This window comes from Phalaenopsis equestris, unplaced genomic scaffold (genome assembly GCF_001263595.1).
Source record: "Phalaenopsis equestris unplaced genomic scaffold, ASM126359v1 Scaffold000047, whole genome shotgun sequence".
Lineage (NCBI taxonomy): Eukaryota > Viridiplantae > Streptophyta > Magnoliopsida > Asparagales > Orchidaceae > Phalaenopsis > Phalaenopsis equestris.
In genome coordinates, this window is record NW_018164489.1 from 395607 (window position 1) to 409484 (window position 13878).

The 13878-nt window shown below is 31.3% G+C and overlaps 1 protein-coding gene across 11 annotated transcripts in view; it reads right to left on the reverse strand.

Annotated features, from left to right (window-relative positions):
• Window positions 1-13878, reverse strand: part of LOC110019091 (pre-mRNA splicing factor SR-like 1) — a 35261-nt gene that overhangs the window by 2558 nt on the left and 18825 nt on the right. For 3 of the 11 annotated variants that reach the window (XR_002293425.1, XM_020716646.1, XM_020716656.1), the window contains 2 exons: window positions 6932-7351; window positions 4553-4633 (listed from right to left, as the gene is read on the reverse strand). Coding sequence is in view for 10 of the 11 variants with exons in the window: in XM_020716646.1 (XP_020572305.1) it covers window positions 4553-4633; window positions 6932-7219 (369 nt within the window). In the remaining variant the exon portion in view is untranslated. The other 8 variants (XM_020716647.1, XM_020716649.1, XM_020716651.1 and 5 more) reach the window with 8 other exon arrangements.

Genomic DNA, 13878 nt, shown 5'->3' on the forward strand with positions numbered 1-13878 from the left:
ATTTCTTCAAAGATTGTCCAATGAGAAGTGAATTCATTGTCATCGTAATTAAAATACCTTTCTAACTGAAATAAGCACTGAAATCTTTATAAGAAAATTTGGAGTGAGGATAGATTAAAACCACTTCGGACAATAGGCCATATCAAACCAATTCTGATAATAAAATCCATCCTCACTCCAAATTGTTTTATATGTTTTATTCCCAATCATATAAAAAATCTACATGTAATGATGTAAAAGGAAATCAACAGAGCACTGAAACTGAATCAAGCCTCCTGCAAAGAAGGCTAAAAATGAAATGGTCCTCTGTAAAGGAAAGCAGCCACCGATATAATTCTTACGAGTTGAACATAAACTATTTCAAAACTACAATCAAATTAATTATGGCGCTAATTGACGAATAGCTAACACTGCTGCCGGGCGGATTTGAATATATGTTCAAAAGAAAAAAAAAAGAATGCCCTAAAAGAATTAACACAAATGGCACCTCTTGAAGAAATAATCGTTATTGGAGAAGTTTTAAATGGACATATTGGTAGAGTGGTAGAAGGTTTTATAAGTATTCATGGTAATTATGATTTTGGAGTGACTAATGAATAAGTTAGTCATATTGGGTTTTGATTTAGGTTATGATTTTGTTATTGTTAATATTTAATTTAATAAAAAGATGAGCATATTATAACTTATAACCATAAATCTAAAATATAAATTGATAAATTTTTAATAAAAAATAAATCATCGAGATTGCAAAGATTATATGGTCCAAGTAAAAGTATAAGTACCAACATCGATTATTGATTTTAGATTTTAGATTTTAAAATGAAGAGTTGGAATATGAAAAATACAGCAAAATATTGCCATAGAATTAGATGGACGCACTTAAAAGACAAATAAAATTATTTGTATGAGTGAATTTTAAGATCTTAAGATTTGGGATATTCATGATAAAGCTAATAACATGTGAGAGATAAAATAAATAATATTATTAATCTAGCTACAAAAGATATGCTTGAAGAATCAAAAGAAAAAATATTAATGATAAAAATAATTGGAGATGGAATAATAATGTGCAAGAAAATATAAAAAAATGAGAAGTTTTGTTATAAAAATTATTCTTAAGAGCCTAAGAATAATTTGTGATGTTAAAAATTATATTTTTAGTAATCTTTGCAATAAATTAGAAACTAGAGAGGGTGAAAGATAAACAAAAAGATAAGAAAAGTAAAGATTTAGTTCAAGTGTATTAAGGATAAAAGAAAACTTTTCTTAGATGAGGATATTCAACATAGATATGCGATATATTTTGATAAACTTTTAATGAAGATTGTGAAAATATGATCGATTTTTGTGAACTTGATATCTTAAATAATAACAAAACTTGTTATTTCCACCGACACATTAGTAAAATGAAAGTTTAGAATGCTTTTAAAAATGAAGTGTGAAAAGACAGGACATGATAGTATTCTGATAGAAATGTGAAAATATTTATGAGATCTGAGAATTTCTTGGATTACTAAAATTTTAATATTATTTTAAAAACTAGAAAGATGTCTGATGAGTGGAGAACAAGTCTATTGATTCCTATTCTTAATAATATAGATAATGCAAAAGAGTGTGTGAATTATAATGAAGTTAATATCTCATATATTAAAGTTATGCAAGACAGTGATATTGAACATTAGTTACGACGTGAAAAATTTGTCAAAATCTGTTTGGATTTATGCCAGACAAATATACTATAGAAGTTATACATATATTGAGAGGTTTGATCGAGAAATACAAAAAGAGTAAGAAGGATCAACATATGATTTTTATTGTTTTAGGAAAAAACTTATGATAATGTTCCAAAATAAGTATTTTGGAGAGTTCTAGAAAAGAGAAGTGTTGATATTACTTATATTCAAATCATTAAATATATGTATACTAGAGTTGTTACTTGTGTTCAAACATAGAGAATGATCAAGTATTTTCCAATTTCAGTCATATTACATAAAAGACGATTTTAAGCTCAAATCTTATTGTTTTAGTTATGGATGATCTTACTCGACATTTATAGAAAGATGTACCTTGGTGTGAGCTTTTTGCTGATTATGTTATTATTATGGAGATGATTAGATAGAGAGTTTAGAAAAAACTTGAATTAAGAAAGTCAACTTTAGAGTCGAAAGGCTTTTATTTAAATAGATTTAAACTAAATACAAGGAATGTAATTTTAGTAGTAATAGATCTAGCGACGGGGTCATAACAATGAGTGATAAAGTCATTAGAAGAAGTGAATGTTTTAAATATATCGGGTCTATTGTTCAAAGTGATGGAGATATAAATGGAGATGTTATTAGTAGAATTCAAGTTGAACGGTTGAAGTGGAGTAATGTAGCGGGCCCATCATGTGATAGAAAAGTACTGTTTAAACTTAGAAAATTTTTATAAGATGGAGGTGAGACATGCAATACTTTATGGCACAAAATATTGCTTGCAAAAGAGAAGCATAAAATCAAGCAAATTTTTGCTAAGATGAGAATGCTTAGAAAGAAGAGAGACTTTACCCTTAGAGAAAAAATGCAAAACGAATATATCCGTGAAAGGGTTGGAGCAGCTCCAGTGGCTTACAAGATTAGAGAGTCACCTTAGATGGTTTGATCGCATTAAACGTCAACCATTTGACGACGCGATTAAAAGAGTTGATGTTTTAGATTTGACTTGTGTTGAAAAATATAGAGGGACCTAAAAAAACTTAAGCATGTTATGTAAAAAAATTATCTTAACTTATTAGAATTAAAAGAAAATATGGCTCTCAATAGGACACATAGAGAAAAAAATTTACGTAGCCGACCCCACTTAGTGGGATAACTACTGTAATCGGGGCATGGTTGATAGAAATAAACAATAGGGCATGCCCTTTTGTTGTTGCCATAAAAAATTGCCCATCACAAGAAATCGGATTTTCTTATAACAATTCCATGATTAAGTCAATGAGAGCTGAGAAGCAAGGAGAACTTGACAATGCAATCATCCGTGCAAAATCTCAAGAATGGCTGCTTTTAGATTTTTGAATTTTAAGTGACAAATCCATAATTATGACATTATCCACATTACCATTAAACTTACCCCAACTATTTGCTGTCCACCCTATGAAATAAGTGAAAAACGCATTCTAACATTTCGAAAAGAGCAATTCCAAATTCACAATCTATGAACCATAACAATGTTTGGTTTCTTCTAAGCAGATCTTCCAACATTGACATAAAAGCACGATCATAGAAGAATCAATCATGCAATTAAGCTAAAAAAAATGCGATGGCATAAAAATTACAGCCCACTATGATATTTGTGTGAAGGTTATCACTAACATCATCTGAATCGATATCAGCATCCAGATGTTCCATATCAAAAAAAACATCGTTTTTTTAGGATAATCAATATGAACTAAAACTCTACCTGTCTCCAAGGTGCCTTAATAACACAGATAGATCACCTTTCCACTCAATAACCCCAAATAAAGAAATTAAATAAGATCCACCACTAATTCAATAAAAGTAAACTCAACCTTATTGTTATCATCAATTCAAATACAACAAACAATGAAAAATACAATTTCTAAAACGCAATAATTCCTCTAAAATCTCTCATTTAGGTCCATAACCATGAAAACCACAGAATAATTAAAAATTCCATAAAAATGTTGATCAGCGGAACCGACAAACCATATATTTATTCTCTTGTGAGGAGTCAACTGGCTTCAAATGCTATCAGCATACAATTGTTAATAATTGAATGAAACTATCAGCTGCCTAAATTAAATGATCTATCATCAAGAATGTCATCCACAAGATAGTTCTAAAAAAGAATTCGGTCACAAAATCAGTAGACAGAATAAACTTGGTTTCTCCAAAAATTTGCGTGCTAGTTATTTTGGCAGTTAAGAAGCAAATTTGGTGTCCTGCAAACATAAATAGAAACTCATCCCAATTTATCATTTCTTTTATAGCCTCAATAATAGGCCAAAATTTACTATTTATGTTTTTTTTTTTATTTTGTAGCAATGACAGGCCAAAGTTTAGCCTACTGAACTAAAAAGTGCAAGATATGCAGATCTTAAAAAGCTCACAAGTACTTCTAAACTTGGTTTCCAACACTGAACAAACAATCTAACCAACAATAATCTTTGTGGAAAATGTTATATCTCACTTTTACAATAATCTCTCATAGGAAATGGGTAAACAAAACTTCCATAATACCTTTTTATACTTTCATTACAACCTTCTCTATGAAAAAAAATGTTGCTTGATACAAAATGACCATGTTTGATCTCAGTAAATCCTTACATACATGTCAAGTCCAATCATGAGCATTTGTTATGGTGCCTAAATTAATGTGGCACGCATTTCTTCTACCTAATATATCACCATATCCCTAGAAGTTAATAAAAATATCTCACAATGAGATGCGCCTTACCTTGTCAATAGCATGAGGCCAGTTTAGTTGTGCAAGCAAAATGAGTAAAACCAGTAGAAATAATTATGAAACAATAATATGGATATGAAGTATATACCTCTTCATCTTTTATGTAAGGATCGCACCATCCCCATAATGTCTTTGGGTCAGCAACATATCGCAGATACAAAAAACCAATCTGCACAAAAAGCTATCATGCATCAATTCTCCATTTTGCAACAAACAGATAACCAAAAAAAAAAAAAACAATAAAAAGTTTGTTGTAGTTCAAATAAAAACTGGATTTATAAAACGGGTATGGTGAAATGAAACGTGCTAAAAAAAAAGAAAAAACATGTGCAATGGAACAACACAACAAATGAACTGCAAAAAACTGAAATGTTGTGGATGAAAAAGTTTAAGAAAAAGCATGTGTACAGATTACAAGCTTCAAAGATTAGTTTTTCAACGCAAAGAAACACAAGCAAATACAAGCAACAAATTTCAGGGGCAGCTTGAGATCACCTTTGATTTTTAATTTTTGTTTATTAATCTATTTTGTTTTGTTTATGTTTTCATTTAAAATAAAATATGTTTGGTATAATATAACATGCTTAATTGTTTTTAAAATCATCCAGAATAACTTTTAGATGTATAAGTGTTTTTAAAAAAAAGCTAATTTATTTTTTAAAACAAAAAATCAAAACATGCAAATAAAAAAAGCACTAAACAATTATATTTTAAAAATAAAAGCAATAAAAAAAACATAAGTGATCCAAAATAAGCCATAAGCAAAAAAATATTAAGACATCATATAAAAACAGGTAAAAAGTACGAATCCTCTGCCAAAACAATAAAAACAGAGCAGTCCAAAAACAGAACGGTACAAGCAATGAAGTCTTTATCATACTATACAACATCGAAACAAAGTACTATAGCACATTGTAGCAACTAAACAAATGTGATCATCTCCCAAATATAAAACTGATTAGAAAAAACACACATTCCAGTCTTATCACTCAACAAAAGAATATCACAACTAAAGCAAAAAATTGGTATCTCCATTGAGTATGTTATCTAGCTAATTGAGTTAATGTTGAATAGATTGATCATTCACATAGCAAAAAATTGACAGTGGGAAGCACTTCGTGCAATGAATCGCCAAGCTCATTTCAGTTCATTTTTTATTCAATTTACAGTTTTTCATGTGCACAAATTTGCGAAAAAATACATTATATAGCCTTACTTAGACCAAGCCTTATATGATAACAATGTTTAAAATTGCAAAATTGGGTACGGAGGTGTTTTCCATTCGTGAGACAAGGTGTAAGCCTCAAGGCAATTTGAAATACAAGCCTCACAATTTGAAAATTAAATAAGTCAAAATAAGTAGGTAAAAAATAATATATTAGCATAATAAAAAAGTAACAAATTGCCTTTATATGATCGATTGCTCTTGGTAAGGCTGTAAACGAGTCGAATCAAACTAGAACCGCTCACGGCTTGAGCATGAGCTTGAGCTTGATTAATTAATTGAATTCAAGCTCAAGTTTTATTATATGAGTACGAGTAGGCTCACAAGACGAATTGATTTAATATAAAAGAGAAAAATAATATTAGTTTAAACTAGTGTTATAATAAAATGAACAATTAAAAAATAAATAATAAAAATTTCTTTGATATAAAATGTAAAATATCATTTTTTTAACATTTTTAATACTTTAAAAATTAAGTATTGAATTTTACTTTATTTAAGCACATCTTATATTAATTACTTTTTAAACAAACCTGCTCATGAGCTAACTAGTAGGATTGAGCTTGGCTTGTTAGCTCACCGAACACAGTTCACAAGCCACTTATGGAGCCGAGCCATAGCTGGTTCACGAGTAGACTTGGCTCACTTACACCCCGAGCACATAGTTGTGACATGTTATAAATGGTTTATGCTGCATCCATATTCTGTTTCTAGTTCCAGCCAAATTAGTGATTTAATGAATTAGACTATCTCTAGGAGTTCTTAAATATATCATGCATTGGTTTCAAGGCACCTCTCTATGTACAAAAACAATGTCAATCGGTTGACATCTCTAATCTAGAAGCTCTCTTAGTAACCAAGTAAGTTGCACCAAAAAAATGTGCACTGCAGAATGCTGAGCTTTATTTGAACATGCAGTTTATCAAATAAAAGATTCTATAAGTTAACCATCCATAGGCTAATGAAAAAAAATCAACATTCATTCATTTATGGTTGATTTGCTTACATACCACACAATTCTTATGCATTTATTTAACATTTTAATGTCAAAATCACATCAAAATATATGCTTGCAGAGGTGTGCGTCGCTTTAGAGAAGTTAATAATAGTGCTAATTTTAACGTGAAAAAAAGATTTGATGGTATATAAATAAATAGCAAAGTTCAAGAGTTAGATGTGTAAGTAAATAAGAATTATGCAGCATGCATGCAAACACAAAAGTGGCTGTATCGAAGAACTTACAGCTCTTATATATGGAGAATCAGGATGCTTCAACAGGCCATGCATCTGTTTGACAGTGAGCTTCATAGTAAAGAATTTGTATAAGAGACAAAATGCCGATGATGGCCCCCTACAATTTCCAGTCATCCATGGTTCCACATGATCAACTTGGTTGTAGATCTCATCAATTACCTCGTGGTATGTCTTCAACCTATACAGTTCTTTAAAGTAATCAGAAGAAAGGATGTTCATGCAAAGCACCTTCTCTAGCAAAGTATCAATGGGCTTTCCAGAAGTTTGAATTTCCATTGCTACGAGAAAGTCAAGCAAAAAAATAATCCGCCAAATCTTTACGAGAGATTATAATATAATGTTGTAGGATTGGTGTCAAACTGCAAGCTGATAAGGCATAATGGAGATTCACACATCAGAAAATTCCACCTAAAAAAAGAAAAAAAAATCAAATCTTGGAAGCTGAATTGAAGTCAATTAGCAATACAAATAATAATTAGGAAAAAAATGCTGAGACATAATGATCCAAATCATAAGTTTCAATGTAAATATATTCAAATGCTTTCACACAACACAAAAAATAAGATTTGTTACCTAAAACTGTCTAAAATTGTCAAAATATAGAAACTAGTAAAAGACTAACATATAGTTTAATGCATTCATCACTGACAGAAAAATCAAACTGATCTAAGCATTATCATGAGCAATTAATTTAGTTAATAGTCCACTCCTGTAATACAACTTTATAAATCATTTTGAACTAAACTAATTTCAGTTTGCACGATAAACTTGCTAAAACAGAATTCTCTTATCATAAATTTTGTGTAAGAGTTCAGCATCATTATGCTGATCCAGCAAAGCTATTATTAAGTGGCGCTAATTTTTATTTTCTTTATGGTGCACAAATAAATGGGTATAAGTAAATTCATTAAATACTCTCATTAAACTAATCAAGTTTCTAAACTGATGGTTCTGCGATTGTGCATTCTCACAAAAATGCAAAAAGCTCATTGTTTTCTTGATTATCCAAAACCCATTTACAAATTTTGTAATGATTCCACCAGTAAATTTCAAATTTGTTTTGGCTCTTAGAAGTTCAATTTTTAATTAGAGTTCGCAATTTCACTTTTAGACGCTTGCCCTATTACCAATTTGTTTTGCTGCGCTATTGAGGCAGATAATGAATTACTAGCAAAACTCATGGTCAAAGATTCAGAAAAAAGAAAGCAGGGATAATCTCAGAGGTACTCAAAACCCTAATTCAAACCAATTTTGATAAAAAAGAGGTTTATCCATGGATAACTGAGGCCATTAGGCTCCATATATAAACACCAAAATAAAAAGTTCATACGTGTACCCAAATTACAAAGAGGCTAAAAATTGGAGACGATTTCGAGTTTTGAATTGGTCAGAAAAAACTGCACAATTCAAGTGACAAAAATTCGACCAATGACTGCCATTCAAAGAGGTTCTGGATAAATCAAATCCAACCCTGCAAATGAAGCCAAAAGGAGGATTCAGACACAAGAAAAAGTGAGAAAAAAATTGATAAAACAAAGAAAACCTCAATTTGAATTCCACAAATTGTTCTCTTAGCAGCTCAAATCAAACTGTAATTCCATGGAATATTTAATTAGGACAATTTTATATAAATATGATAAGCATTTTGATAAAAAGCTCAACTTATCAAATAGCTTATCTGGATAAATAAGATTTATTTTATATTTTCTATCTTATGACTAGTTTTGAAATTTCATCAATTTTCATTTTCATTATTAGGGAATTCAGTGCTGTAAATATAGCTTCAAATTAGGCATAAAAAAAAATACAAATTCAATTCATTTGGCACCAGTCGCTCTCTTACTACATATTTTTTCCTCCTCTCCTTCAATCCCAGTGGCTACTAGCCCCAAGATGAGTAAAGGTCATCAGTTTCCGCTCCGTTTGAGTTCTACAAATAGGCATTCAGAAGCAAGAATTTAGCACACATCCAATAACAAACCCTGAATATAGAATCATAGGGGGAATCCAAGCCATTAAGGGTCTGTTCAAGAATTTTTTTCACGAATTTGCTTTCAAGATGGTTATCACACTTTGTTAAGCTATAATTTTCTTGTTACTTCTTAAAAATTTATGCGGTGCCAATAATATACAACCAAATTTTCTCAAGTGTGATAGATATAAGAAGGTTAATGTCCCACTTTTCTTAAAAAGGAAAAATTACAACTACCCATAACTAGGGTTGTCAAAACGGCTCGTTGTTCGTGAACAAATCGTGTTCGGCTCGTTCGCTAAGTTAACGAGCCGAACACGAACACCAACAAATATTTGTTTGTTCGTGTTCGACTCGCTTTGACTTGAAATATTACCAATCATATTTGATGAGTAGTATTTTTAAAAAATTAAATTGACTACAAGGCTACAAAGACTTATAATTAATTAAAAATATTAATTAAAAAAATAGAATAAAATTATTAAATTAGATTCAAATAATGTTTTAATATAAACAATAATTTTTAAATATTGCCCGCAATCCATAACATCTTATGACCACATGAATAGGGTCGTCAAAGCGACTCTTTGTTCGTGAACGGCTCGTGTTCGGCTCGCTAAGCAAACGAGTCGAACACGAACACATTTTTTGAGCTCGAAATATAAACAATCGGCTCGTTTACACCCCTACCCATAACAAAGTAAAAAAAATGTTTTTACTATAATTATTTTATAGCTATTTTTACAGCCAGCTCTAGTCACCTCAAACAAATCCTAACTTATTGTTCTCTCCTGTGTTCTGATGTTAGTGAATTCCTAAATTGCTCAAGGCCAAATTCAAAAGAAAACAAAGGACAGCAGAAAAACATAAGAGGAAAATTAAGTGGAACCATTGCACGCAAGCAAATCTACTTAACACTTCTTTTGTTAATCCACTACATGGCAATCACTTTTCCTTGATTATGGTATCATTATCATCTAAGATGATTACTGCATTTGATCCCCATATTAAAACTCTAGATCTATGCAAGTTTTGAAAAAAAACAAAAAAACCTGAAAAAATTTTATGAACTCCACAACATTCTTAAATCAATTTCATATCAAAATCTAATTGTATTATAATGTCAGGGTGATTATGGATCAGGTTAGTATTATAACACAAATATGACAACCATAAGATCCCATATCATATGGAATCTAAATAAATACGAAAAATTTATAAAAATCTCTTAAGACCAAATTTTTATCAAATATTTTCACTTGATCCACTGTAAGGAGAATAAATTTCCTAAGGCACGGTAGAGCTCATAAAAATAGAACGAGTACTCAAGTGAACCACAATATAAGTACCCAAGATTACAACAAAAGGTTCACACAAGATCTGGTAAGTACCCATGAGAAGGATTTATGTACTTTGAAGGGCCGAGTTGATATGATGGGACAAAGGAGATATAACTAATTAGAAGATGAAGATGAGTTGCACTTAAGTAGTAATAAAGTAAAGAAAATAAAGTGAAATCACTATCAATCCAATTTTGTAAGCACCAAAATTCTTTAAAGAGGAAGGAAGTTAAAGTTGAAGAAAATTGAGTAAAATAAGCTCATGGGACACTTGGGTGTGTCTACAATGGCTATAACTCAAGCAAGGTAGAAACTCACCAAAATAGGCCCTTTAAAGCAAATGAAGTGCAACAACAACACTTTTGGGTGAACTGAGCCTCAGTGATTACCTACAATAGGTCAAAAACACCACAGGGATGACAACTGAGGAAGTTAGATCAACTTCAACTTCATTTGCAGGAATGATTGCTACTATCATAAGATCACTTAAAATAATAGGAATGATTGCTATAGATTGGGTTGAACATATCAAATAATCTAGCTTCATTCCATGGGCAAATTGTACCACCAACAAAGCTACTTACAGCATTTTTTGGGTAATCTAATACTTGGATGGTTATGCCAAAATTTTCTTGGTTATTAACTACTAACCATTTGTAGATGTGAATGAGCTTAAAGAGAAAGCTGTAATTCGGAAGGCTCTCATATTCCTGATAAATGATTTAAATAATTCAACTCAACTTAGGGTTTTGTTTGGGGCAGCTACAGCTTATACAGCTTATCCAGATAAGCAACTGATCCAAATAAGTTGTCTGACTGATTGGTTTGTGCGTTTAGAAAATAGCTGATTCTGGAAAAATGATAATTCTGCCCCTGTTTTGGATGAGTTGTTTAACTGTTTGGTTTGTGCGTTTCGTAAACAACTGATTTGCATATTTTTTAGGAAAATGAATAATCTGACACGCAGTTGTAATATTCTCATCAAAATTGCAATGTCTTCTCATTATATATTAATTGAAACTCTTATATGGCAATGCATTGTTTGTAAATGATATCAAGTTATATTAGATTAAATTAATTATAAATTAAATTAAATTAAATTACTAGTATAAAATAAAGAAAAAAATATTATATTAATAATTTACAATCATTTGAATAGTTCATACATTTCATTAATGGTAAACATTAGTTAAGCTTATTCACTTTGATGAAAGACTTAATCTAAAGAAACAATGTACTTCATGGGAAAATATAACAAGAACCCACATGAAAAATTGAATGCCATAGATAGTTATCTGGCAAATTTAAAATGGATTGTGTATCACCAAATGTTTCTTTTTTACCAGTTTACTTCTGAAATATTTGTTATTCCCATATACGTTGCATTAATCTGAGAAATCATGCCGCACCACTAATGGTAAAAAAGAGCATATTTTAATAGGGAAACAACTGAAAACTCCAAAAAAATGTTGGAATGAAAACTCTAGAGTGACTTCTAAGGGGCTCACTATCAATAGAACCAGCAAAATATGGAAAAGATTACAGTGTAATGATTAACAAGTCTATGAATAATGACTACAAATTTGTATAATTAATTCATATGGATATTTTGGACAAAATATAATTGAGAAAATTAGTTAGATTGAGCAAATCAAACAATCATTACCTTGTATGATATCAACATTTTTATGAGTAGAACCCTCTACAGGAGGCAAGCAATTCATGTATCAAACATTGTTTGACATGGTATCAGGTAGCGAGTTTATGACATTCTTTATATGGAATTGAAAGTTCTAGCAATATGGTTTGAACATCCAAGGGATACTGATTTTGCATTCAGCAATACCATTTTATTTAGGTGTATAGAATCATGATTTGTGAAAAATAATTCCTTTATTTTACAGCAAAAAATTCAATCAACATATGTTCACCTTTAGAATCGAAAATAAGTATTTTTTTACGTTGAATGATAGCAAAGTTTCAACATGAATAAGAAATTCTTTAAAGTAAAAGGGAATACTTCAAACTTTTGAAGAAAGAAAATAAATCAAAGTATACTTACTGACCTCTCTAATTAGCATAAAGGAATGGAGATTGAGGCCAAAATAGTGTGAAAACCATATCAATTTTTAGAGGATGACAGACTTTAAAAGATCATCTAGGAGCAGGCTCCTTCAAATTTAAGGCCGTAGGATGCAATCAGGTTTAATCGATCTAGATTTGTTATGAGATCCAAAAAAAAAAACCTCTAAGGAGAGAAGGTTACCTCCCTTCGGCGCAGATTACCTCCTTCGGCACAAAAAAAGGAAATTGCAGTTTAGGGCAGAGAGGAGGTTACCCTTTGTCTCCTTCATCGCAGACGATGTGCTCCGCCTGTTCTCCGAGCAACGTGCGAGAGGAGGAGGTGGGAGGAGGGGGGGGGGGGGGGAGACTCGAGTGTTAGGACAGAGAGTGGGGGCCTTTAATGTAAATCGCTCGAACGAAACGCGGATAGAGGGGTCCTATCCATGATCCACGTTTAATAGAAATAAGGGAACGACGTTTTTAAAAACTCCTCCAAAACGCCATATCCAAACAGTTGGTGGCGTTTTCAAAACGCCACCACTGTAAATAAGCTCCCCCAAACGCACCCTTAGACTTATTGAAGTAAACAAATGAAATGAGGCAACTAATGCCAACAAGCTCTTTACAAGCTTGAAATAATCAAGTGGGTCTATGGTAAACGCCACCACTGTAAATAAGCTCCCCCAAACGCACCTTTAGACTTATTGAAGTAAACAAATGAAATGAGGCAACTAATGCCAACAAGCTCTTTACAAGCTTGAAATAATCAAGTGGGTCTATGGTAAACGCCACCACTGTAAATAAGCTCCCCCAAACGCACCTTTAGACTTATTGAAGTAAACAAATGAAATGAGGCAACTAATGCCAACAAGCTCTTTACAAGCTTGAAATAATCAAGTGGGTCTATGGTATTACCGTGGGACTATAATTCCAGTTTAATAGATCTAAAATAGAAAGCTTGCATAATTTTTCACCCAAATCAGCAAGGCAAAAAAAAATTGTTTATTTCAAAATTTGAAGTACAATTCAAGCCATAAAAATGATCTTTTGCCACTACGTAAGGACGTAGAAAAACTAAAAAAAATCCATATATGAAGTCATACAATGAGGATTTGGCCACAAAAAAGAGAGAAGTTTCTAGCCGACTTTGAGGAATCAAGAGGATATATTGTAATATGGTATTAATTTGGCACTTTAATTCATATTAAATATATCTAAATATAAAATTTACCTAAAATGTTTACCCAAATCAACAAGAAATACAAAAATTAAAGTTTAATCCAAATTTTGAAGTTAAAAGAAAAAAAACTTCTACTGGTCAAGTCATCAAACATGATTTTTCGCCACTATCTAAGGGATGTAGAACAAGTTGAAGTCAATTCAATAAATGAAGCCACACAATTAAAAAAAACATGAAGCCAACAATGAGGATTTGGCCAATAAAAAAAAAGAGAGAGAGAAAGGTTTCTAACTAACTCTAAAGAATAAAGGAATATGACAATTTGAATTCCAAAAATTCTCCCTCCCCCCCCCCCCCCCCCTCCACCCCCATCTTCTTT